This window comes from Anolis sagrei, chromosome 1 (assembly GCF_037176765.1).
Source record: "Anolis sagrei isolate rAnoSag1 chromosome 1, rAnoSag1.mat, whole genome shotgun sequence".
NCBI classification, from domain to species: domain Eukaryota; kingdom Metazoa; phylum Chordata; class Lepidosauria; order Squamata; family Dactyloidae; genus Anolis; species Anolis sagrei.
Window position 1 is genome coordinate 211,292,604 of NC_090021.1, and position 27,599 is coordinate 211,320,202.

A 27,599-nucleotide genomic window follows, 5' to 3' on the forward strand; every position below is an offset into this window, starting at 1 on the left:
GATGAAGAATCATTTAAAAGCAATTTACCTGATTCTCCCTCCACACTGACAGTCTGAGTGAAGTGTTAGGTTATTGACCTGCTTTATGGCCTCTGCCTTTAATAAATATAGATTTTTATGAATCTTCTCAGAGCTAACTGTACATTTCCATAGGAGCCCAACTCTTTTCTAATATGTCACCAAGATCCTGCTTTACCAACATGACTATGATGACAGAGCTCTATCATCATAGAGACAGCTGACAATACCACTTCCCCCACCACCACCACCACAAAAAAGTCTAGTTTTATAGCCTGGCAGTGTTGCAATGGAAAGACTTCCCATGTAATTGTGAAATGACATTGGCATAAAAACAGACTTCCAGAGAGTTTCGTGAAGTTTCTTCCACAATTTCTTTTCTCTGTGATCAGGAGAGTCCTACAGACGTCATTTCTCCATTACCTCAATCTGCAGCACATGAAAAATATTTTGGTCAGGGCTGAAACATTGGGTTTTGAAGGTTATATTCCATAATTAATGTCAGTATTGTAAATCCCCAGAAGTTACAAGAAACTAAATTCATCTTACAGTCTCTTAATTGCTGAATAAAATGCTAGCTTTGTGTCTAGGAAGATCTATCCTTTTTTCCATTCAGCTTCCTTTCATCAATGCAACTGCAGTAGCATAATTGGAACTTATCAATCTGTAAGGGATGCATTTTTTAGTAATGAGTTTCTACTGTTCTGGAATTACTACTTATTCTGCAATTACATTTTTCTTGTTGGTAGCTGCATTTTCCTCTTCAGTTGCAATTTCTTACCTCTCTTTTACAAAGTAGGCTTTCAAGCATAGAGCACTGAAATCTTCTTTTCATAGCTTCTAAATGACCCAATTCAAAGAAGTGGGTCAACTGTACTGGCAAAACCTAGCCCTGTGAAAATTACTGTTGTCTCATGTGTCTTGCTGTAGGCCATGTTGTCAAGAAGTCTTAGCATTGTCAGAGTTTTACCAAGCAGTTTTGAAAAACGATTTGCTTGTCTTGGCATTTTCAGGAAAAGTCACTACAAACACCATCTCCTTCTCTAAATTTGTATGTTTCCAAAAGCTGAACAGATGTAGCCCTTGAAATTGGAACAGACATCCCGAATCATGGTTGCAGCTTTGGAGTCTTTTGTATGGACACGTGTGTTTGCCTTCAAATATCCTCTCGCCTTATGATGACACTATGAATTTCATAGGTTTTTTTTAAACAAGACAAATATGTTTCCTTTGGTGTTAATGGTATAATGGATGGAGGCTTTATTGGGGGGTATAAAATCCCAAATGCTGTGCACCACTTGTAATGGAATGTGGCCTTAGGTAATTAAAACCCAAAATCAAAAAGCTGCAATGAAGCTGGAACTTTCTTCTGGCCGGAAAACTTTTTGAAAGATCTCTGGTACCTACCAAACTTATAAGCAATGTTAAGCCCTTGGCTTACTACAGGTATCTTTAGCTAGAATGTTCTATATTCACACTCAGGCCTGTGCACTGAGGTAACACTGAAATGATTTATTCTTTAAAATATATGCTGCCACCATTAAACTTTCAACTTCAGTAGATTGCTTTTAAAAGTTCTTACACAGAGGCACACATGAGGCAGATGTTGTGAACAATAAAACAATTATGTTTATTTAAGAGAACTTGAACAAAATAGGTATTAAGCTTAGTTGGATTGAAATATTCTCTTAATAGCATTTAATTACAAATAAAACTCCTTTCTCCCTCCAGAGATTACTGACATGATTTCTTCCCTGAAAGTAACCCTTAACTCCACACAGACACAAACGTTTTGGCTTTGGGAGGTGCCAGTGTAGATGCTGGTTTTACAAAATGGAGTCTATTTTAGCTTTCTTTCTCTGAGGTAAATTCTGACAGTTGGTTTTTGGACAAAATTCACCTCAGGATTTTCTCAAAAACCACTGGATTAAGATGTTATACGATCCAACCCCTGCCTACCAATTATCATGAATCAGCACCACTTGAGAGGTGGTTTAGTATCACACTCTGTGTCACTATGGATTTCTTAAAGGCTGTTAAAAGGTGACTTGAATAACACTTTAACCACAAAGGTATTCGCTCTGAGGCTGATGTAAGTTGATAAAAATAACAAGAACTTTATTTTGAACAGACTTGAATATTTCAGGTACAAAAGCTTGATGGTTTCAGTAAAGTTCTGGTATCAAAAAGCTCGTGGCTATGTTTGAAAAGAGATCATAAAAAATTATGGGTTTCAAGTCTTAAATGTTACAGCACAGAAAATTACCTCAGGAAATGAATCTCTGAAGGTAACTCCCACAAAAAAAACCCTTAGGAAACTAGTCAAAACTGGACTTAGCCTTCCTTAAGGAAAAGAACTGACTACTAATGGGGTTCTGTTCCCCACAGTATTCTAGCTATATTTTCTATAGCTATACTGAATACTATCCAAAAGATTAACCCAAACTGCACTCACTAACACCCTTCTTCGCTCAACCTTTCCAAGCTCCAACTGGCAATCTGGGAACTCAAGCCTCAGTTTAAAAGTCACTTTTTTCCTTCAGATCACTTAGGCTCCACCCCCCATCTTCTTAACCAATTCTAGCCTTCTAGCTTTCCCTCCAAACTAGAACATGCCCCCTTAAGGCAAACCTAACCTAAGATGGCGTCTCTCTGTCTCTCTTCCCCAAAATGGATGCCGTGGCTTCACCAGGCCCACTCTCCTAGGCCTAAGCTAGCTTGCCAAAGTAAGGGATTCATTACAGATGGTTTCTAAATTAATGTTCATACTACAAGTCTCATTGTAGTTAGAAACCACTCCTTCTGTATGATGATGCTTACTAGTTAAATGTAAATCTTCTTTACCTCTTGACAAAAAGATAGAGTCATAATGTTGTTTCATCTCACATAGTCTTTATTATCTCAGCAGTTACACTCTTGCTATCAACCACTCTTTCTGCTCCAAACAACATTTTTTTCAGAGTCTCAGAGATTTCGTTGGCACCACCTACAGAGCTGACTAAAGTATTACTTTTAGGGAACATTCAATAACAATTTGAAAAAAATTATGTTCCTTATTTGAAAGTCTTATTTTCTGCTTAACTGTGTGATACTTACTTTGAAGATAGTTGTTATACTCCAGAAGCTTCATTTTTTATGGATGCCACAAACTATGTTGAATTGATGTATTGTCGAAGGCTTTCATGGCCGGAATCACTGGGTTGTTGTAGGTTTTTTCGGGCTATATGGCCATGGTCTAGAGGCATTCTCTCCTGACGTTTCGCCTGCATCTATGGCAAGCATCCTCAGAGGTAGTGAGGTCTGTTGGAACTAGGAAAAGGGGTTTATATATCTGTGGAATGACCAGGGTGGGACAAGGGACTCTTGTCTGCTGGAGCTGGGTGTGAATGTTTCAACTGATCACCTTGATTAGCATTTGATTGCCTGGCAGTGCCTGGAGCAAACTTTTGTTGAGAGGTGATTAGATGTCCTTGTTTGCTTCCTCTCTGTTGTTGTGCTGTTGTAATTTTAAAGTTTTTTAATACTGGTAGCCAGATTTTGTTCATTTTCATGGTTTCCTCCTTTCTGTTGAAATTGACCACATGCTTGTGTATTTCAATGGCTTCTCTGTGTAGTCTGACATGGTGGTTGTGACAGTGGTCCAGTATTTCTGTATTCTCAAATAAAATGCTGTGTCCAGATTGGTTCATCAGGTGCTCTGCTATGGCTGGTTTCTCTGGTTGAAGTAGTCTGCAGTGCCTTTCATGTTCCTTGATTCGTGTTTGGGCACTGTGTTTGGTGGTCCCTATGTAGACTTGTCCACAGCTGCAAAGAAGAGGAACTTTTGTGGCCCAGGGTATGTCTATGGTCTGAAGGTTCCCCAGCCATCTGTACAAGCTCATCATTGTTTCACATGCTTGAGGCCGAGGTGCATTATTTTAATCAGTTCAGGAAGTATGTCCATTCCTCACATGAAAGCTGCCAATAATGAAATTTAACAATGATAAGAAGCAAAATCTTTGTATTGCTATTTTGACCAACATTTTAAAACTTTGAAGAAATACACTGTTCATGAAAGGGCTTTATGTATATTTTTGTTAGATTTCCTGAATTATTACTTCACATTAGCGATGATGCCACAGACAAGAATAAATAATTAAAATAGTTTTCTGCCAGCTGTGGGAGAATATTAATATTCATCTGCAACATTCTCGCCTTATTTAAAGTTTCTGCAGTGTTAGACAAGAATTACTCTGTAGATAAAGGGTTTTTTGTTTTTGATTTTTGTTCTCATCCCAGTTGCAGGAAAACAACACCTATCCTTCAATGCAGAAAAAATTATGTGCCGATTGGGATTCTAAATGTCAGGATAAAAATTGTGAAAAAGTTTTGCTGTTCAATTATTCTTCCTAATGGTGTTTCTACACTTCCAGAAAACCTGTTTTAAAATAAAATAAAATACTTGGAAAAAATAACTCTGAATTCTCTTTCCCTCCTGCTTCACATGAAGTGGATGGTGCAAAATTATTTCTTAGATAACTCGAAAATCACAGATCTTTCCACATTCTGTTAATATGCATCATTTTCCAGACATCACCCTATGCTATTACTCATGGCTGAGTATGATTGTCTTCCAAGTGTAGGGTCTTGGTGGTAGGTCCATAGGTAACTGTAGAGACCTGTTCTTGATCCACATGTTCTTTTGCAATGATGACTGGTTTTCTGATGGAAGGTGGTCCCAGTCAAGGTTGGCTTGACGTGCCTTCCTCTTGACATTTTTTTTTCCTTTTGACCTCCTTTTGTGCCTCTTCAAATTCCACAGCACTGTTAGTAACAGCTGACCTCCAGTTAGAGCACTCGAGGGCCAGGGCTTCCCAGTTCTCAGTGTCTATGCCACAGTTTTAAAGGTTAGCTTTAAACCCATCTTTAAATCTCTTTTGTTGTCCCACTAACATTTTGTTTTCCATTCTTGAGTTGAGAGTATAGTAACTGCTCCAGGAGATGGTGATAGGGCATTCAAACAATGTGGTAAGTCCAGCGAAGTTGATAAAGACTGATTGTCAGTTCAGTGCTGATGGTCTTTGCTTCTTCCAGCATGGTGGTAGTTGTCCACTTGTCTTCCCAAGAAATTTGCAGGATTTTTCACACACAATGCTAATGGAATTGTTTTAGAAGTTGAATGTGACATCTGTTTCACAGGTGTATAACAGAGTTGGACAATAGCTTTATAAACAACCATCTTGGTATCCCTACAAACGTCTTAATCCTCAAACACTCTCTGTTTCATTAAAAATGTTGCACTCACAAAGCTCAGACAGTGTTGTATTTCAGTATTCATTTTGATTTTTGTGGAGAGGTGGCTGTAAAGGTATTGGAAATTGTCAACATTTTCTAATGTTACGCCATTAAGCAATATTTTTGCCATGGCAGAGGCATTTGTAAAGAACCCTTACCTTATTAGAAGCCAGGGTGCAGGGCCTGGAAAAGCCTGTAGGTCTAGAAGGATAAGTAATGGACAAGGCGAAACATCAGTGGCCATTTTAGAGTAGGGGGGGCGTGTCTTAGGCAGAAGCCAGCAGGGAATGGCCGGGATTGGTGGAGAAAAAGGGGGCGGAGTTTAGGAGACTGAGAGGGAAAAAAGGAGCGTTTTAAGTTATAGTTGTTGGGTTTTGGGGTTTGAAGAGAAGGGGTGTTTAGGAGTTTGGTGTTAAGGGTTAGAAGAAAAAGGCAAAGGCCTAGCCAGAAGTTTGCCAGCAGGGTAGCTAAAGCAAACTGACAGCTATTAGGAATATAGCTGGGTAGTAGCAGGATAGAACTAGGATTAAGTTTATCTGGGCTACTGAAGAATTTCTGACAGAGATTCAGTCCTGTTAGGATTCTTGTTTTGTTTTGAGAGGGTTAGAGAGAGAGAAAGGCCTGAGTTTGGCCAGAGTTACTAGCGGGAATAGCTAGTAGTAAGCTAACAGCCATTAGGAAGATAGCTGGGAAGTAGAAAGATAGATCCAAGTTAGGACTATTTGTGCTGCTTTAAGAATTACTGTCAGACAAACTATCCTGTCAGTATTCTTGTGTGGAGGGAGAAAGGAGAGTCTCTTTTGTAACAAAGTTAGAACCATTCTTGTAACCATCACGCTTTTAAGACACAACTTTCGGTAACAGCCAAGATATTGAAGCATTTGTACCCATTCTAAATAATAAACTTTGTTGATTATTGTTCATCAAAACCTGACTCAAGTGTGCCTCAAAGTTTGAAGATCACAAAAGCATACTTTCAAAGTAAATAAGCCTTTTAAAATTTGGGTAACCCTTGACAATTGATGGTTGCTCTTAGTATTGATGGCAGCATTGATTAGTGATCTGAATAGATCTTTATAATTTGGTGGCAGCAAGTGAGATTGGATTTCTCCAATTGTTATAGCATTCATTGATGCCTGCTGATAGAGCACTGGTTTTCTCAATGTTCAATGAGAAGCCAAGCTTTCCGTATGCTTCTGCAAGGGTGTTTAGAGTGACTTGTAGGTCTTCTGAATGAGCACAGACTATCATCAACATACTGAAGTTCTATAACATATGTTGTGACGTTGGTTATGAATTACATATGCAACAGTAACAACTGTAGTAATTTATTAAACCTTCCACTGTACTAACAGTTTGCTGCATTTCAATATTGTATCAACTGTGCAATTATTTAGCTCATTTTTTTCAAGGCTTTGATTAACAATTGTAAGAATCTTATCTATATGATTATGTATTAAGTACAGATGAGACATGTAAGCTGCCTTGTGAAAATGGAGGAAGATGTGTTATAAACGAAAAAGGTGATCCAAGATGTTACTGTTGGCCAAGTTATTCAGGAGAAAGATGTGAGACTAACCACTGTAGCAACTACTGTCAGAATGGAGGGACCTGTGTACCTTCAATTCTCGGTATGTATTTTAAGTTTTGTTCAGGAAAAATGTACTTTAAAAATGTCAGTAACTGAAATAATATCAGATATTGTTGTTATATTTTTGTTATTACTTTTCTTAAATGGAGGTGATTTTTTTTAGTTTACAAAATTCAGAAAATAATACTGAAATCACATAGGAAGTTTTTGGATTGAAGTGCAATTGGGAAATGTTAACACAAAATGGAAAGCTGAGTATATTTGAAAATTAAATTCTCCTGAAAAAGTAAGATATATACAAAAAGAAAAATAGAATGGTTTCTTATGTATTGGACACACACTCGCACACATACACACACAATGCTATGAGTGTGGAATTCTTACATCCAATTCAAAGAATGGCAACTCTATCCAAGCAATGGGAAATGGGAAAAAAATTCCCTCTTGCCACTCACATTTTGGCAAGAAAAAGAAGGCATAGAAAGGTTAGTGCATCATAAAAAACTGTGGCCTAATCAACATTGCTGTGGACACAGCACCATCCAGAAGAGCCAGAAGGAACATCAGCAGGAAGAAAGAGACAGTTTTTGTTTGTTATGGGCTGTCTCAGACCTTATGTCCTGTTGCAAAGGACTGGCTCTTCACAGAGCCCTGGTTGAACACAACGTTTTTTGGACTCCCACCAAAAATGCCTGTTTCCCTCCAGAGGCTGGGGTCCTCACCAAAGGGGGTTTGCCTCTTTGAGGATGGCGCAAGGGCCTGTCCTTCTGCTTGAATGACCCCAAGTCTATTACCTTGTTTTTAAACATCTGTTTGTATGCCCTTCTCTTGGTCCCATCATAACAAGCTCGTTTGGTGGGAATGAGAGAATAGGCCTTCTCAATGGCTGCCCTTGATCTCTCAAACTTGCTGTTCAGGGAAGCAAGAATGGCTTCCCTCCCTGTTGTTCTTTCACCACCAGGCTAAAATCTTTTTATTCAGGCAGGCTTTTAATGAAGAATGCTTTTAAGATCAAGTCAGGGGTGCTGTGTTTTCAACTTTACTTATGTTTTAAATCAGTTTTATGGGTTTTAAGTGAATTTTTAAAGATCATTAATATTTAATTTTGTTTAAATGTTCATATATTTGGAAATTTTAAATTGTACTAAAATGCTTTCAACATAAGCCATATTGAGTCTACTTTGTGGAGAGAAAAACTTTGGTATAAATAAAAGAAGAAGATGCAGTTTGAAATTGCATTGTTGAAGACATACATAATACAGTTCATTATATGCAGTTCAAGTGTAGATAAGGGCTTCATTGTCTTCATCATTATAGTTAATAAACAGTTAGATTAATTGCAAGCCACTATTTAGTGGGAGGAGAAATATTTTATTGTGTGGAGCTATGAAATGGCTTGTATTCATATCAGTACTGCATTATTACTACTACTAATAGTATGTAGCACTAATAATAGCTGCAATCTTTAAAGTAGGTGGGTGTGAGATGACACAACTCCATAAGCTCATTCAAAAAGTGTTGGTGACAGAGAAGATCCCAGCGGACTTCAAGGACACCATCATTATTGCCCTTTCCAAAAAGAGAGAAAGAACAGACTGTGAACTATCAAGGTATTTCTCTTCTAAACTCCACCGGGAAAATTCTCACAAGAATTCCAGAAGATATCCTTCTTGAATTCCACCCCGCCAGAGGAACAGTGGGTATGATTTTCACTGCATGGCAGTTCCAAGAAAAAGGCAGGAAACAAAATCAACCTTTGTACATGCAATTCATTGATGTTGCAAAGGCCTTTGAAACTGTGAATCCTAATTCTCTATAGACTATCCTCTTGAAAATCATATGCCCTGATAAATTTGTGAAAGTCCTGAGGCTCCTCCATGATAACATGATGGCAACAGTCTTGGACAGCAGCAGCTCCCAAAGTGACCCATTTAAGGTGGAATCAGATGTCAGGTGTTTTTGCCCCTTCTTCATAGCTGTGATTCTACACCTCATTGACAGGAAGCTTCTGGTGTGGAAATCACCTATTGGACAGATGGCAAGGTCTTTCGCCTCGGCAGGCTGAAAGTCAAAATTAAGTTCACAACAACTTCTGCTATATAACTTCATAATGCTAATGACAACATAGTCTGTGCTCATTTAGAGGAAGACCCACAGGCTATGTTAAACATCTTTTCAGAAGCATATAAAACTTGACCTCTCACTGAACATTGAGAAAACCAAAGTGCTCTACCAACAGGCATCAACCAACCCCTTTGCAATGCCAACAATAAAATTTAAATGTGTAATGCTAGAAAATGTTGACCATTTCCACTACATAGATAGCCACCTCTCCTCAAAAGTTGACATTAATGCCAAAATTCAACACCGTCTGAGTTTTGCAAGTGCAGCATTTATTTCAAATGATGCAGAGAGTGAACGAGGCTTGGAACATTCATGAATATACCACAATGCTTGTTTATAAAGCTATTGTTCTTCTGACTCTGTTGTATACTGTCTACAAATGTCACTCTTGATTTCTGGAACAATCCCATCATTGTTGCCTCTGAAAAATCCTACAAATCTCTTGGGAAGAAAGGTGGACAAATGTTAGCATTTTGCAAGAAGCAAAGACCACAATCATTCTGCCATCAATTTTGCTAGACTGGCTACTTTGTCTGAATACTTGATCATAGTCTCCCAATGCAGTTATGCTACTCTCAGCTCAACGGAAAGTGGAATGTTGGTGGACAGGAAAAGAGAAGTGGAATAAATGCCAAGAACAAGAAAGCCCTGGCCCTCCAGCATTTTAGCTGGTTAGCTGTTGACAACAGTGGTAAGGATTTTGAAGAGGTGAAAGGGAGAAACGTGCAAAGAGGAAGGTGCATCAAGCATTTGGAAATATATGACCTCACTGTGAATGACTATGCAGATCTGGAATAGATATCTACAGTCACTTATGGGCCCACCACCAAGACTCTGCCCTTGGAAGACAATCATGCTCAGCCACAAATGATCACATATGAAGATGACTTATAATGGTAATTATAGTGGCAGTAATAGTTATAGTTGTAGGAAATAAATTGATGAATGGCAAACCCTTATTTACCTTATGCAAGCAGTAGAAATAAATCTATGCATTGCATCAAAGAATCTTGATGGGTATTGAGTATTATATGAGCACAGACTGCTTAACAACCCACTTGACAAACCATAGACTTATTCATTATTAGTTTACTTACAGTAAAACTTAGTAGAAAATCCCTTTGTGGATCTAATGGAAATATATGACTGTACTTTACTAATTGAAGAAAGAAAATGAAAGCAGTTAATTAAAAGCATAATTCTGAAAACTATTATTAAATCATTAATTGTAATACTATTTTGAAACCAAATGAATAATAATTATTTAAAAATAACTAAAAGCAAAAGCAACTTTATTAAAATATATTTGTTTATCCTCAAGAATATTTAAAATATAATAATAAAATAATTGCTTCAGAATCATGGCTGTTTGTCTTGTTGGTATTGCTGCATTATTGTTTTGTTGTTTCTGTTATAATTATTGCTATCATTAGAACCTAGGATACATGGAATAATCATTCTTTAAAGAAATTAGCTTACCAAAGCCAAATGTATACCTCTATTAAAGAGAAAAATCATCTACAAGTTTTTAATAAATGATTTTTGCATACTTTGGTTTTAAATTTTTGTTTTTATTCACATAACACAAGTATTAGTAACGTATTGCATTAGCAAGTAGATCACATGCTCTATAAGAAATCTCTCCAAATCTCACCTCATTTCCATTCTCAAATATACTATATGAAACTGGAAAAATATATAAAATTATAATAGACTATTTTAAAAACATTTTATGTTGTTTATTATTTGGCTGAACATTATTAAAGATAACGGTTGTCTTGAAAGCATTTTTCAATACAAATATGAAATAGTTTGGAATGCTACAATGACCTTTCCAGTGATTTTATTTCAGCAAGGCAGTATCTTGTATTAGTGTTGTTATTTATTTGTCATGTCAGCGCAACCAGTCAATTGTATTACATTTCTAACAGAACAAAACAAACAAACAAACAGACAGAACACAAAATTTGCAAGTTTGGTAGTTGATTAAATGTCCTTGTGTTGTTATTGGTTCATCTTTAATTTTCCACATAATTTAACATACTTTTACAAATTCTCAGTATTAGGGAAAGTTTTATCTTAATGTCACTATGGATTCTCCAGTCCCAAAATTATGTTCCAAGGAAAGCCCTTTCATTTCAAGTACTCAGTTATACCATTTTCTTTCAAAATGTATTGCAAAATGCTGTGTTTGTAACTGGCTTTAGTTGTTAGTTCTGGGTGTCTTTTATGTTCACTGATACTCTGTACCAATAAAATGATATAGGACTCTTTATGAATGAACCGGGTTAATAGATTGAGGAAATGAACTTTATCAATGATATTCAAAAGATGGAGAACAAAACTGCAAGTTTTTAGTTTTACCAAACAGGATTGAAGAAAAATTGCCTTAAACAAATAAATCCAGATATGTCCAGATATTCTGCCTACCTGCTCACCACCCGTCCATGGACAGGGCCAGAGCTTCCTAGGTTGAGGAGAGATCAGTGTGAAACTTTAACATAAATTCACTCTCACTGTGAGTCCATGTCTTGATTCAAATTGCAATGTCTCACTTACATAGTGATGTTACAAAAATGTTTGGTGAACTGATCATAGTAATAACTTATTTCTGAGGTCCATGCCCACCCCCATAACAAAAGAAGCTCTTGATTGGCCCTGTGGCATGCCAGACATTAAGCTTCTCTCCTTCAGGCTCACAGATATTGTCAAATGATGAGTTTAATGTTAATAGATTCATGAAGTTTTTGCGTGGGTTTTTAGTCTAAAGTGGAAAAGAGTGGTACAGGATCTGACTCTAGTTTGAGGATAGGTTTTACTCTTTATGATATCTCCTTTAAAGCTCAGTCTAATATCCAGATAAGATATTGGATACCAGAATAATATTGCCTAAAATCTCAAAATAAGGTTGTGCTAAAGCAGGGGCCCTCAAACTTTTTAAACAGAGGGCCAGGTCACAGTCCCTCAAACTGTTGGAGAGCTGGATTATAATTTGAAAAAAAAAAGAATGAATTCCTATGCACACTGCACATATATTATTTGTTGTGCAAAAAAAAAACACTTTAAAACAATACAATAATTAAAATGAAGAACAATTTTAACAAATATAAACTTATTCGTATTTCAGTGGGAAGTGTGGGTCTGCTTTTGGCTGATGAGAGGATTGTTGTTGTTGTTGTGTGCTTTCAAGTCGTTTTAGACTTAGTTTGACCTTGAGCGAGGGCCGGGTAAATGACCTTGGAGGGCCGTATGCGGCCATCGGGCCTTAGTTTGGGGACTCCAAACTAGGTTGCCGGTTTTTGACCATTAATTAATTAAATATATGACCTTAAACGAGCTGTTTTTTCTCAAGATATAAACATACATTTGAACTACCGAAAAACTGAAACTTGAAGCAATATTTCCCATGGTGGGTGAAAATCAAAATAATAATCCAAAAAGTATTAAATCATACTAAAATGTTGATTATGCATCTTTGTTCATTCCACATTTAAAGTTTAAGACTAAACCCTAAGAGCAGGCAACCTACATTTAACATTTAGGCTATATTTCATATTTTATCTGTGCAAAAATTATTGTATATTATTGATGATAAATGGTGTGAGGTACAACTACAAAAGTTTACACTAAAGAAATGTGTAAGTATCAACTAGAATAAATCCACCAAATTAATAGGAACTTTCTAAAACAGTTATTATCCAAATGCTAGCTAAACTGACCTATTGTGATTAGTTTTAACAACTAGATTTAGCCCATTCCTTCAACATATGTATTTTAAAATGCAGATTGACTAGGGTTGTTGGTATTTTTTAGCCATCTCAGTGTTGCACAATTTGAAATAAACAAATAAAATCTAATCATGGTTTTGTTTTGCTCTGCATGTTATTGTTATAGGTACAGATTTGTCTGTGTTAAAATTTACAGTTACACATTTCTTAAGCATAACTACTTCATGCAAGAAAATTTCTTCTGTGGATATAACTTAAGTATAAAATTAAGTTATCCAGCACTAAAATGGCAATAAACTGCTTTACACATAAGTGTTTTTTGAAGAGCGTGGTACACAAATAGTTTACGGAGAATATTGATGCCTGAAATAATATATTTTACTCCACAATAACATGTTATGTAGGGGCTGCTAAAATGTCAGGTTTTCAGATTATTACCTAGGTAAAAGAAAGAATTATATTTACCAACTTCATTAATATTTTCAGCATGCGAGTATTGTATTGATGACAGCTTTGAGCAAGAAACATGGAGCTGTGCATCCTGGTATAGTCAGCAAAATCATAGATTTTGACCAGAAGCAATTTAAGAAAGGGCATAAACAAAAATATTGCAATGTCAGAATTGGATACGATCAATGAGAACAAGGGGAAGTAGAGGGCAGTGGTAAAAATAGCAAAGACACCCAGATAGCTTTCTTCAAAACATGTTGGTCAGATGGAATGGAACTCATTAAAGGCAGGTGACAGATGAAAGCAAGTGATAGGGAAAGTATTTTTCAGTTCTTAGAGGGAAGCATTATATTTCAATAAGAATGATGATCAAAAGGAGTGTGAATGCTTGCACCTGCTTAACACTTTATGTTAGAAAACATGTTTACTTGTGGAAGTACATGCTTTAAGGAACTTACATAATCAGAATCTCACTGCTACATATCACACATACATAACATGCAATATTACTTTTTGGTGTTTTTCCAACAGTGCTGTGAAATTTCAGATCATAATAACATCATTTCCTTTGTTTTTTGTATTTCAAATTATGATAATAGCGATATCATTCTATGTATTCATATTTATTCATTAAAATGTCTGTGTTCCCTAAACTTTGCTGTGTAAACTTGCATTTGCATTCAAAGAAAGAAAGGGCTCTTCTATACAAGCCACTTAATCCAAAGCTGGTCTGAAACAGTAATACTCTGGACTGGCCCTGAGGATGGCCATACTGTCCATCTCCATTCCATAGTGGCAGTAATTTTCAAACTATGAAATGGGAATGAAACTGGTTCAGCCTTACTGGAATAACACATTGCCTTGGCAGTCACTTGCCACCACTGCCAGACCACCATGGAGCTCCAGAGAGCTTCTGGCCATCACTAGACACCTTTACTGACATCAGGAAAGGCACCCACATGACCAGGGAAAAGGAGGGGACAACCCCCTTCCTTTTCCCTGGTCTCATGGCACCATTGCTGGTATTAGTCAAGGCACATGGCAAAAGCCAGGAACTCTCCAGGGCTCCATACGTGTCTGCTATGGAGACAGGAGAGGGTATGGACCCGATCCTTCCCTCTGTAAGCACAGGGAAGAAGTGGCTATGTCTTGTCATGTGGACAGTAAACAGTTTTGAATTATATTTAGCCCAGCCGTCAACACAACCCTAAAACATCGAACTGCTCCAGAGTTCTGGCAAAACTCTGGAACATACTTCTAACATGGGATAAAACTGGGTTAACTGGTTTCACACTGCCTGATAGACTGGAAATCCCCAGACATTGTTTGGATTCCCAGGATCGACTGTAAAGTAGAGTAGCTATAAACTGAAATATTTAAGATGAAAACCGTTATTCTATTTCACACATGCTATGGCTTCAGTTGTCCACTTGAATATTAGGACAACACTCCTTCTGATCTTGGATGTCTGGTGCCCTAAATCAGCTAAATCCTCTTGTGGGGGTGGAACATAACACAGCATACTGCTGGTAGTCCAATGTATTATTATGTATAAATGAAATTATACAGCTCTGTACATTTTATCATTAAGTAAAACAGTCAGTCCATACTCAAGAAATGTATCTCCTATGTGCACTGTATCCCTCAGTTTAAAATATTTTATATTTCATGTGTTGCAGTGGACTAGATTTTTACAGTAACAAAAAGGATTCAGATCCATAGGTTGCTTGTCTCTCTTATTTGCTAGTATTATATTTTCTGTTAAAATTATGAAATGAACATTCATTCAAGTAACTTTTTAAAATATTTAATTTTACTTGACATAAACTAATGGTTTATTCGTAATGCATAAATATGATGGTGGAAAGTTATTTTTTCTCTAAAGTATATATTTTTCTTACTGAAGTATGTTAGTTTTATTATATTTTCATTTCTAATTTATAGGGAGGCCGACATGCAGCTGCACGCTGGGTTTTACAGGTCCAAACTGCAACAAAACTGTTTGCAATCATTTCTGTCAAAATGGTGGAACCTGCACTGTCACTGCTGGAAATCAGCCCCACTGTCACTGTCAGCCTGAATATACAGGTGACAGATGCCAATACTGTAAGTATAGTTAATAACAGGGAACTTATCTAAAATGTTGTAGAGATTGAAAATTAAGAACAGATGGAATGACTTGCATGTTTACATTTATTGGTAATATAGTCTATCCAATTTAATAGTTAGCTCACCCAAATATTCTAGTCACCTGAGCAAGAAATCATGATTCACATATCGAATGTTGCTGAACCTCAAGAGGGAGATAAAATCGTTCCTAGGAACTTGCACCATATTTATACCCATTGATTACAGTTCTTTCTTTCTTTCCTGAAAATTCACCTGGGACCAGTTGTCAAAGGTACAGGAATTGTACTACCCCATCACTTTGAGTATTACTGGGTAAATTCACTTATCTCTGTAACAACAGTTAAATGTGATCTCAAATGCAAACTGCTTATTATGATTTGCTTAGGTGCTTTCAGCTAATAGGATGGTTAATATAGAAAGAATCTGATAATTTGAGATATACACAGGCAAGGATATTGTAAATATTTTCTGCAAGCATTAATTTCCTTAACAGAAAAAGATGGGCATTTGTGTCCATATTCAGTTCAAAGTTGCAGGTGTTTGCACCTCAAATCATGAAGTCTTAGAAAACTATTAAATATTAGGCTTGGTTGATGAAGAAAAAAAATGGTTCTAAACTTGTTTCGTATATAGGGGGTGCTGGCGTTTCGATTTTAAAATTATTTCTTAAATATTCTTGAAAAAAAGATCGGAAATAGCAAAAATCTGAATAGCTTCGTTTACTTCATGAATGGAAGGTGCCCTCCCCCGTTAATTTAAAATCTTGCAGTTTCCCTGGCCTCCCTGGCGACAAGCGGCGATGCGGTTTCCCCCAGTGGCCGTCAAGAAGAGCTGGGCATGGCCACGCCCACCTCCTCTCTCTGCCATCCATCGGCCCTTTGCAGTCACCTGGGCGTAGCCATGCCCACCTCATTCCCCTGCCTGCTATCCATCCCTCTTTGCAGTCACACAGAGAAGGGAAATTGCAAGATAACTTTTAAAATCTTGCAGTTTCCCTTCTCTGTGTGACTGCAAAGGGCAAGGGAATGAGGTGGGCATGGCTACGCTCAGCTCTTCTTGATGGCCACTGGGGGCGTGACCTTCAAGAAGAGCTGGGCGTGGCCACACCCACCTAATTCCCCTGCCTGCTATCCATCGCTCTTTGCAGTCACACAGAGAAGGGAAACTGCAAGATTACTTTTAAAATCTTGCAGTTTCCCTTCTCTGTGTGACTGCAAAGGGCAAGGGAATGAGGTGGGCGTGGCTACGTTCAGCTCTTCTTGATGGCCACTGGGGGCGTGACCTTCAAGAAGAGCTGGGCGTGGTCACACCTACCTCATTCCCCTGCCTGCCAACCATCGCCATTTGCAGTCACCCACCCAGGGAGGGGAAACTGCGAGATTTTAAAACTCATCTCGCAGTTTCCCTTCCCTGAGTGGGTGACTGCGAATGGCGATGAGTGGCAGGGAAATGAGGTGGGCGTGGCTACGCCCAGCTCTTCCTGAAGGCCACTGGGGGCATGGTCTTCAGGAAGAGCTGGGCGTGGCCACGCCCACCTCGCCCTTCCGCATCACAGCTTGTCACCAGGGGAACTGCGAGATAATGTAAACTTTGACCAGACATACGAAAATAATTCCGAAAAATGGGTAAATTGTTTCAATTCGTTATTACTCCTCACACTATTCCAGCATGGCTTGAAATTGTTTTATAAGTCATTTAAATACGAATTCATTCCGATTTTAGAAGCTAATGAACCTGATCAACCAAGCCTATTAAATATGTGTAAGAATGGTCAGGAGGAATTGCTCAGTTTCAGTGCTCATTCTAAACCAATCCTTTGTGGCTTAGATGTTAGGGAATAGGATGTCAAGCTTTCAACAAACAAACAAAACATGGCTGTTTGCAATAAAGATGAGATGGGTAAGCACAGGAGCCATTCAATGTGTGTACTTCATGTCCTATAAATGTCAGGTTCAAGGCTTCCATTACTGGCTTGTTGTGAAATGAGCTGTATAGCAAGAAGTTTCCTTCCTCTCCACCCCCAGATAAGAGATTAATACAGAAGAACATATTCTTCCCGTTTTATCTTTCTTAAAAATACTGAAAAAAATGTAAAGATCCAGAAAAAGGATATGAAATACCCTTATGCACAGGTTATGTACACACACTACACTATTACATTTAAAATAACTGCATTTGGTTATTTTAAAACTATATAGTACATAAATCATGCACAGACAGACATACAGATTAAGAAAAAAAAATATTTACTTGAGGCTTACCCAAAGCCAGACAAATTGTTTCTAGCTGACTGCTTCTGCAAACATCTCTTTTTTAAAAAGGGGGGAATTCATTTAAATGTAAATTTAAGTGTGCTTGCTGCACTGTGTGCTGATTATCATACTTTTTAGTCAGCTGACAGAAGAAAATAACAGAATATTTCAGATGCACTAAACTCAGTAATGAACAAATGAAAAGTGGGAATATTATTTATTTTCATTAAAAAAAGATAATTTAAAAAAGTGAACAGTAATCATTCATACAGATTCTACATTGTTTAGTCTATTGTTCAGAGTGTTACAACATTATAAAAATATCACAACACTAATGTGACACCATGAACCACAAGTACAATCAAAATAATTTTATAATATTTTTGTTATGTGATATATGTGATTCTCCTCTATAAAGAGGAGCAGAACAGATATTAAAATCATAACCCATGACTGGAGTCATGGATGCAAGAGCACTGCCATATGTTTCCCAGAAGATTACAACATAGATATAGAGTGCACCTATATGGTCCAAATACCCCAGGGCTGGAGTACTCCAGATCAGCCCCAAAGGTGTCTGCAATGCCCGTCTCCATGTTGCTCCATTTCAGTCCCTTGTCCCTTCTTTATGTTGCACCAGCACTTTTGCAAGTGTCTGCAAAGGCAACAAGAAACAACCAGAAGCTCCTTGAGCTCTGTGGCTGTCACAACCATAGCAAAAAGGCAACAAAGGGAATTGCTACCCCTGGGCCACTGAGCCATGTGAATATCTGTAGTTGGTTCTGATTCAGAACTGGCCTACCTGCTTACATATCCTCAAATTGCACTGTTGCTCAGAAAATTTGGGAACCTCTGGAGCTTTCCCTGACTTGTATATAGTAACCTTGTCTTGTGTTGAGGGTGAGAAGGCTGTATGCATCATGTGGGTACTGTGAGGCCAATACTAATTCATATCGGGTTATATGGCCTGTGCAGAAGCACCTTTAGATTTATCTTTTCTGTTGTTTGGCAGATACTGTGAATATTTTACTCTTAAAATAATAAAGTTATAAATAAAAAAGAAACTCTCACCAGGCATTTATAGATGGTATTCTGCTAATACATTAATGGTTGACTAATATCTAGTAAGAAAAGTTAATGTTTTTATCAAACTGTACGTATTTTATATATATTTTTAAAAGTCATTTTATTACCAGTAATATATGCACAAATCTTGATATGTTCCAGATGTTTGCCACCACTATTGTGTTAATTCTGAATCTTGCATCATTGCTGATGATGGCAATGTAGAATGTGTCTGTTCTCTACGATATGAAGGCCTCAAGTGTGAAACTGACAAATGTGTAAAATGTCATGGTGGACAATGTATCATAGACAAGGAGAGTGATGACATAATGTGCAAGTAAGTCAATGTTATGATAAATAGTCACAAAGTATGCAATTTTAATATTTGCAGAGTTTTAAATCCAGTTATAATTTTATTTATAGCTCACCTTTCTCCCAAAGCAGATCTCAAAGTGGGACCCAACATTAGCAAAGAACCATTGACTACATTATGCAATGATAAATCACACATAAGCAGATTTCATTTATTAGATGAGACAAGCAATTGGATTTAGGCTAAGTGTTATATTTATTTATTTATTTATTTATAACCCACACTTCTCTTTCCACGGGATTAAAAAACCTATCCATATGCTACTATCTATCCATAGTCTCTATCCATATGCTACTATGGGGTAGTTATATAATTGCTTATAAAATAAGCCAATATGTTCTGTGCAAAATTTGGCCTAAATCCAGTTATTGGTTGGACCTAGTGTACACCCATAAAATTAACAGAATTTGCATATGTATGGTGTGCGGTGAGGTTTATTGGAATTATGATCAATCAGATATTAAAAACAGATTTTTTCTAAGTGTACTGTAAATACACTCGATAAATCAGTTAAAAATTGTGTGTGTGTGTGTTTGTTTTTGTGTGTGTGTTTTAATTCTGAAGAAAATAAAGCAAACTGAAAGAATCAAGTGGATTGACTTAATTAAGAAAATCATGGCCCTGAGTCTGCAAGACATAGAGCAGGGATGTTGATAGCATGATCTTTTAGAGGTGTTTCATTCATAGGATATCACTATATGTTGAAGCCATATGCATGATGCGACAACAACAACAACAACCACAACAACAAGCAGAATTGAATTTGTATCACTAGCAACTGGTTCTCATTAAGAACCCCTGGAGCCCCCGGTGGCGCAATGGGTTAAACCCCTGGGCCGGCAGGACTGAAGACCCATAGGTCGCAGGTTCGAATCCGGGGAGAGGTGGATGAGCTCCCTCTATCAGCTCCAGCTCCTCATGCAGGGACATGAGAGAAGTCTCTCACAAGGATGATAAAAACATCAAATCATCCAGGCGTCCCCTGGACAATGTCCTTGCAGATGGCCAATTCTCTCACACCAGAAGTGACTTGCAGTTTCTCAAGTCGCTCCTGACACGACAAAAAAAAAATAAAGAACTCACCTGCACATTCCACATGTGTTGGCTCAGAGGTAAATGGACTCCGTAGCATCAACATGACACACAAGGTTCACTCACCTTAACACAGGAGAAGGCTTCTTAATGTGGCATTGTCCCATGTTGAGCAAAGTTATGGGATGCTACAGGCTTACCTAAAACTCCTGAAGTTGGCCACATTTTGGGCCAGTGTAAACAGTAAGGTTCCTACTAGAAAGTAATCATAGTTGTTCATATTGTCATTCAACTTAGTCTGCTCTGTCACTGGGACTTCAACATTGACCACCAGACAAGAAAATGTAATGACAATAAATAGCTGGAGCAACAAAGCAATTGGAGAAGGCCAGGGAATAGGGAGAAATGACCTATCTTTTGTGTTCCTTCATTGATTGGCTATAATCACTGCAAGCATTGAGAGATTACCACCATCATTTTAATCATAGTTAAGGCCAGAGCAACAATTATCTGAACTGTTTCTGGGGTCACTGTACTGTGCAGACACTATCTCTCTATCTTGGGGCCATCCAGTGCAAACACCTGCCAGCCCCCAAAGTGAGTGCCCCACCTGGATTAGGATTGCCATTTATACTATGTGCAGATAGCCCCTAAACTGGTAGATCAAGATACAGGAAGACACAATGCTTGATCCTAGACTCCCCATGACAGCACTCAATGACTTCATACAGATATTCAGTGTGAAAAAAATGGAACCCTGAAACCACCTTTAGCTTAATGGCCATAGAGCTGAACATGAGTCACCCAGAGCAACCTTCTGGAAGTAGAACCACTAAAACTCAATCCAACTATTCCCATCTGACAAAGTATTCAGTAGGATGCCATAATGAAAACCACTACAAGGTCCAGGAGGACCAACAAGTTACCAGAGCCCTCTGTTTTTCACCCAAAGTAGTAAGTCACTGACCTGCATCCAGACTGAAATTGGTCCAGATAATCTTTCTTCAAGAATATTAGAGGTTTCATAGCCACTACAAGCTTAAGGATGTTGCTCAAAAATATCATCGGGACTTTCTAGTTCTCACATACTGCTGGCACTAGAGAAAGGAAGCACTATAGCATTCTTCAAGGTACCAAGTATTTCCCTCTGCTACAGTGAGACATTCACATGGATCCCGTAGACTAATTCAACTCTGCAAAAGTTCAACTCATCTCAAACTGCTGGACTAGATAAAGCATTAGACTCTGTAATAATTATGTTAAATACATGTAACTTTGTCCTTATGGTGCCTAGCAAATGTATTGTTGTGAGCAGAATAGCGTTTTCATTGATTGAGATTACATAATTTGTTGAGATCTGAGCCTGATCACAATAGCATTCTCATCAGTTAGAATAACTCTAGTGCTAGGTGACTTGTTGACTATAAGAAGGTAGAGGCATAATAACATTTTTGGCCAACTTCATTACTGCAGATTAGACATGATTAAGAGTCTTCACTAACATTGCATCTTGCTCACTCCATGACCTATGCCACTTGCACTTCAGCTTGTAAACTAGCTTGTTCCACTGTTATTTACCCTGCGCGTACCAAAGTAAATTACAAGCTTCACAACATCAGTATTGACATTTGGAGCGACTATATCAATAGCCCCTTCCTTCTCAAAATTCCATGATGAAACCAATGCCTTGATTGAAAGTGGGTTCACTGAGTAACCTTGCTCTTGGTGAATGCACACACATATATTTATTTTGTGGCAATTTAACTAAAGGATCAATTCAACCTGTGAAAGAAAAGAGGTGAAGGTGTTATATCAAAATCTGGTTGAAGTTTAACTCCAATCAATACAGACAGCTATCTGACATGTAGAATTAACTTTTCTAAAGCAAACTGCAACATTTTCCCCCACCCAAAGTCTCAAAGGCAAATCCTGAGGCAAGGGAGGCAATTTGTATATTTTAAAAGATTATGCTGATGCTTTTATGTTAAGCTGCTTTGAGTCCCCTTTAGAGGAGTTAAAGCGGGGTATAAATAAATATTACAATATATTATATAATTATATACTTGTCATTTGGCAGCCATTTTATGTCTCAACATGTAGCCATATTGGGTCACTTTTTAGCACCTGTCATCGGACAGTCATTTTGTAGACTTTAGTGCTTGTTATTGGATGGCCATTTTATGTTTTTCAAGGCAATGCTCCTCTTGTGCCATCTTTAGCAGTGGAGTAGTTGGCCACTTTGGGGTTTTAAGTCAGTTTCAGCCGGTATCCTTTGACATGATGCCCAATTGATTGGGTGGCCATTTTTGTCTGGTTTAATGGACACAGTTACATTTGGACCACTACATATTAAGGTGGTAAGAAAAGAAAGGACCAGGCCAAGAAGGTGCCTGCTAAAATATCCACCTTCAGATTTGTAACAGCAGATGTAGCTGAATTTCGATTGGGACTGCTGAATGGACTTCAACTGTGCAGTTTTGCTCTCCAAGATAAAAGAGCTTGATCAGAGGCAGTTGGGAGTAAAGAAGGCCAAGGGCCGGGTGTCCCAAGATTCAGATAAAAGATCACTTATGAGATTGGTTTCCTTTTGTCTAGGTGCCTTGGAGGAGTGTGTCAGTTTGGAAGTGACAAGTGAAATCAGTGTTTTGAAACCTAGTGACCACGTTTTATTTTATTACCTCCTTTCATTCTAAGAATGATAGAGTCATCTTTCAGATATTTTAATTGGTCATTCTTGGAGGAATTGTGTGGGCTTTTTAAAGGAAAAAGCCTACATCTTTTATGTCCCAACCAATTTCTGTATGATTAAGGCATATGGCCTGAAGTACTGATTTCATGTTCTTCCCTGCTTTTCATCTCACAATCAGTAGCATGTAGATGGAAATCCCAATCAGATTGGTCTCTCAGGATATAAGGAAAACATTGAGTAAAAGAATATGACACCACATGTTGGCAGTTAATTCATTTACAGGGCAAATACTCTTTTTTTCTCATCTTCAATGACATGTAGATGGGAATTCCTACCAGATCAACCTTATACAGTGTAAGGATAATGGTCAGTTAGAGAATATGATGCCACATGTTAGGAGTAACTTTACTGCCCAAATTATACAAGGATTATGCTTTCTACCTCAGTGGCATATAGATGGGAATCCAAATCAGATTCTATTGCTTATCATTCTTTTCATATCTCCTGAATTATACAAGGTTTATGCTTTCTACATCTCCTTCAGTCATCTCAGGTTAGTTTGCTGCCCAAGAGTAATAATAATAATAATAAACTTTATTTGTACCCTGCCACCATCTCCCCGATGGGGACTCGGTGCGGCTTACATGAGGCTAAGCCCAAACCAACAATTACATAAAATAAAACCAAAAATGCAAATAATGAACAATAATAACGCAATTACATAAAACAAATGAAAACATAGCAATATAAGATTACAATAAGCACAATCACAATAACATGGGGAAGCTACGTGTAATGGATAAAAGAAAAGCTGATTAAAAGCAGATTAAAAACTCAGGCAAGGTGAAACAGAGACAGATTATTTGCGGAGAGCTCATTATAGTGAAGGTTATGGAGCCAAGCTTTCCCATAAGGGGGGAATGTACTCCAATAACAAAAAACGTTGAAACTAAACACTTGTGTGAGGATGTAAATCTATTCATCAAACGCGCAGCGGAAGAGCCAGGTTTTGAGGTTCTTTTTAAAGGTTTCTAGGGAAGGGGCTTTCCTAATCTCTCCAGGTAATGAATTCCAGAGTCGGGGAGCCACAGAGGAAAAAGCTCTCTTCCTTGTACTCACCAGACGAGTCTGTGAGACTGGCAGGGGCAAAAGAAGGGCCTACCCAGAAGAATGGAGGGCCCGAGTTGGTTCATGGAGGGAGATACGGTCACGAAGGTAGACGGGTCCCAAACCATTTAGGGTTTAGAGTACAGTTTAAATCTCAATATGAGTGACAGCTGGTTGCCCTAAAAGCCGGATACAAATTTTTCCCTCTTCTAAAAGGGGGGGGGGTGTTTACTTATCCCTTCTTGTGTACATAAGAACAATGAGTTTGTTCAGATGGTGTTATACATGGGTTTTTAGTGGCAAGAATGGGGGGAGAACATGTCAGTGTTCACCTTGGAACCCCCAATTTGTAAAACAGTGCCTCCTAATCCCAACCCAGTGAAATGACACAGAAAGGTATCTTGTTCAATGGTACTGAAAGCTGCTGAGATGTCCAGGGGAACCATCAGGAACACACTCCCTCTGCCTACCTCAAACCTGAACCCTCCCAAGAAGCCAAGATGAATAAAGTGAAACTGTCATGCTTTGGACATATAATAAGAAGACATGACTCATTGAATAAGACAATAATGCTTGATAAAGTAGAAAACCATAGGAAAAGAGGAAGACTGTGTTATAGGTAGAGGGGTTTTATAATGTCAAATTCAACTTCATGTCAATTAACGATGGCAACAATAACAGTTGCATTTATTTTCACATGCAAATTTTCCTAATACTTATAATTATTTCATGAACCTTTTGAATTTGGTTTCATGGATATGTAAAGAGCTTTGAATACTACATCATCACTCTCTAAACATCCAGTGCAATTCTATCGTTAATTTCTGCTAGTAATTCTGCCAGAAGTTGACCATAGAATCACACTTCTGTGGGCATTTTCTTGGTCCTCCAGAGTGATTCTATGGTATGTTTTGTCCAGAAGCCCAAAACATTTTAGGAAAGGAAATATAGTTCCAGGTAATATGAAAATTATAGAGTGCTAAAATAAATCCCTTGCATAATATGCAGTCCTACTGAACACACATTCTTGTAGTCCATGCTGCGACCAATAGCATAATCACAAAAGAAGGTGAAATTCACAAGATAACTATAATTTGATATGCATTTTCATGCAGAAAAATTAAATTAAGTCATGTTGCTTAGAAATGCAGAGCAAACAAAATTCATCATCAGAAGTTAATAACAATTTATTGTGTGAAAATGAAAGAAATTATCCAACAACCACTGACTTTACTGTGATTTATGCTTTTTCTATTTTGGTATTTATTATATTCCGTAATTAAATAAACTATATTTTAGCAGTAGCACTGAAAAGAAATAGCATGGCTAACTGGTTATTTTCCTCACAAATCATAGCTGCACAAATGGAAAAATTGCATCCAGCTGTCAATTATGTGATGGCTATTGCTACAATGGTGGTACATGCCAGTTGGACCAAGAGACAAACATACCTGTCTGTCTGTGAGTATGCAGTTCTATCTGACAATCATACCTGTATGCAATCACTTTTGATTCCTTTTTTACTGTAAAAACTTCTTTTCTAAGATATTTCGTCATAGAAAAGGCCCCATGCTGTTTTGGTTATTTTTGGTTATGATTATTATGACAATGTTCAGTATTTAGCAGAAGAATGATTGGCATCCCTAAGTATTGGCGTCCCTAAATACTTACTATTAGCTTTGTACCATCTTTATTTCAGTTTGCAGATTTAAATTATTTAATTATGATGAAATAATAAACCCATAATCTTCTATAATAAATTAAATGGAGATATTTTGTTTCAAATGAATAATGTTCCATTGTTACAGAAGTCATATTTTTACAAATGTTTTTAAGATGTGATATTATGCCCAACTTCAACACAAATCCTTAAATCAGGCTTATCTTTTATACTGACAATTTATAAATAGTGTGTTAAATACATATAGCAGCTGTAAACTATGAGCAATGATACTTCATAATACTACTACCAAATATCAGAATTACAAAGAACTGAAAAGCTATATACAATCTTCATTAATGTACTGACATTTACAGTAGATTTTCATACCCATGTAGCCCAGTAATAGGTATCTGATTATTTTACCTGCAGACTTCAGTTTTAGGGTCTTTCCAGACATGCCCTATATCCCAGGATTTGATCCCAGGTTTTCTGTTTTAAACTGGATTATATGAATCCACATTGTCAGATAATCTGGGATAAACAGAAAACCTGGGACCAGATCCTTGGATATAGGGCCTGTCTGGAAGGGCATTTTGAAATGGTTCGGCATATGTTCTAAACATAGATAAACCATGTGTAAATGAAAACTGTATTTTCAACCTGTGCCAAATCTTTTTGATTTGATTGTCATTGAGATGGTAACTGAACAACATAACTTTGCTATAGAAAATATGGCCATATTCACTTATAGCATATTTTCTTTGTAATATTTTTACCATACTCCTTAAAAGTGCGGGGGGGGGGGTGTTAGGGGGAGGATTTGTTCCTCACATTTTGTTCTAGAACCAAGGAATACAAAATGTCCTTGGCTGCCAAGAAATTGTGTTTGCATGTATTGGAAATGATCCATCATCCCACTGTGGGCACAGTGACTGCATGTGATCAGCCTGTTGCTTCACCCCTCTTTCCTCTCAGGAAATAGGCAGACAAATTGAGCCACTGTAAGGAGTTCTCAGTCCCTTTCTCAGCAAATGAGATAATCAAGCTCAAAACTGAAGAAACGAGATGCAGGAAAGCTAGATGCACATAATATCTTCCTTTAAGAGGCAGTGCTAAGGCTGTAAGCCTAAGAATGCAACAAAGAAGGGAGGTGGAGCAACAGGATTTTGCTGATCCTCTTTTCACAGGCATCGTGCCCATAGCTTTCAACAAAATATGTATGGATAAAAGTAGGCTATACAACCAATGAGAGAGCCAAGCGTATTTCCTTATTGTTAATTTTATCATCATTGTATATATGCATTAAGACGAAAAGACCGAATATTTATTTATTTAGTTGTATTTTACTGAAATTCTGCAGATGCTCTTTGGGGTTTAAAAGTCAGCGCTGTGACCAGAAAATGAACCCTTGTGATTACTACTGTCAGAATGAGGGAATTTGCACTTTAACTGCGTTTAATGAACCGAGATGCAAGTAGGTTTAACCTTCCACTTAATGCTGCGCATTTTGTGACATCATTCCTGGCCACAGTTCATTGGTTCACATCATGCATATCCATATCCATTTCACAATTTATACTTAATCTCAGGGTTCATTTGTATAATAAAATGTAGCCCCTTTTCATAGTCTTGCTAATGAGTACATTAAAATATAGAGCATTGGGTAGACAGTTGTCATATTATTAGAAAAGAAATATTATAGTGGTACATAATGAAAATAATGTGGTATGTCAAGAGATTGGCTAAATAACTTTTTCTTCACACAACACAAAGTTTATAAAAATGGCAAACTATCCATAAATTCATCATCTGGTGTTCTCAGCCTGACACTTTAATTCTGGAATGTTTTAGTTAATTGTACAAGCAGATACTTTGTCAGTTGCTGAAGTGAAAAACAACATCATAAATGTAATATGAAAGTAATTTTTAAAAGCAATTATCACAAACAACAGCAAATTAGAAGAGCTATTTTAACTTTCTCACTCTTAACTAACTATGCACAATTTATTTTTATTTTATGGCATCTTTCAAGCATAATTCATTTTTGCGTACTAGAAGGAAGAAGAAATGAGTGTCCATTATGAATTATTTAATTGCTATACT

At 37.4% G+C, this 27,599-nt stretch overlaps 1 protein-coding gene across 5 annotated transcripts in view; it reads left to right on the forward strand.

Annotated features, from left to right (window-relative positions):
- The window catches only part of LRP1B (LDL receptor related protein 1B), a 1,041,366-nt gene that overhangs the window by 990,573 nt on the left and 23,194 nt on the right, over positions 1-27,599 (forward strand). For 3 of the 5 annotated variants that reach the window (XM_067472799.1, XM_067472815.1, XM_060776192.2), the window contains exons 83-87: positions 6,759-6,923; positions 15,130-15,291; positions 18,795-18,969; positions 25,190-25,294; positions 26,857-26,970. In XM_067472799.1, coding sequence (XP_067328900.1) covers positions 6,759-6,923; positions 15,130-15,291; positions 18,795-18,969; positions 25,190-25,294; positions 26,857-26,970 — 721 coding nt within the window. The remainder of the gene's footprint in view (positions 1-6,758; positions 6,924-15,129; positions 15,292-18,794; positions 18,970-25,189; positions 25,295-26,856; positions 26,971-27,599) is intronic. The other 2 variants (XM_067472824.1, XM_067472832.1) reach the window with 1 other exon arrangement.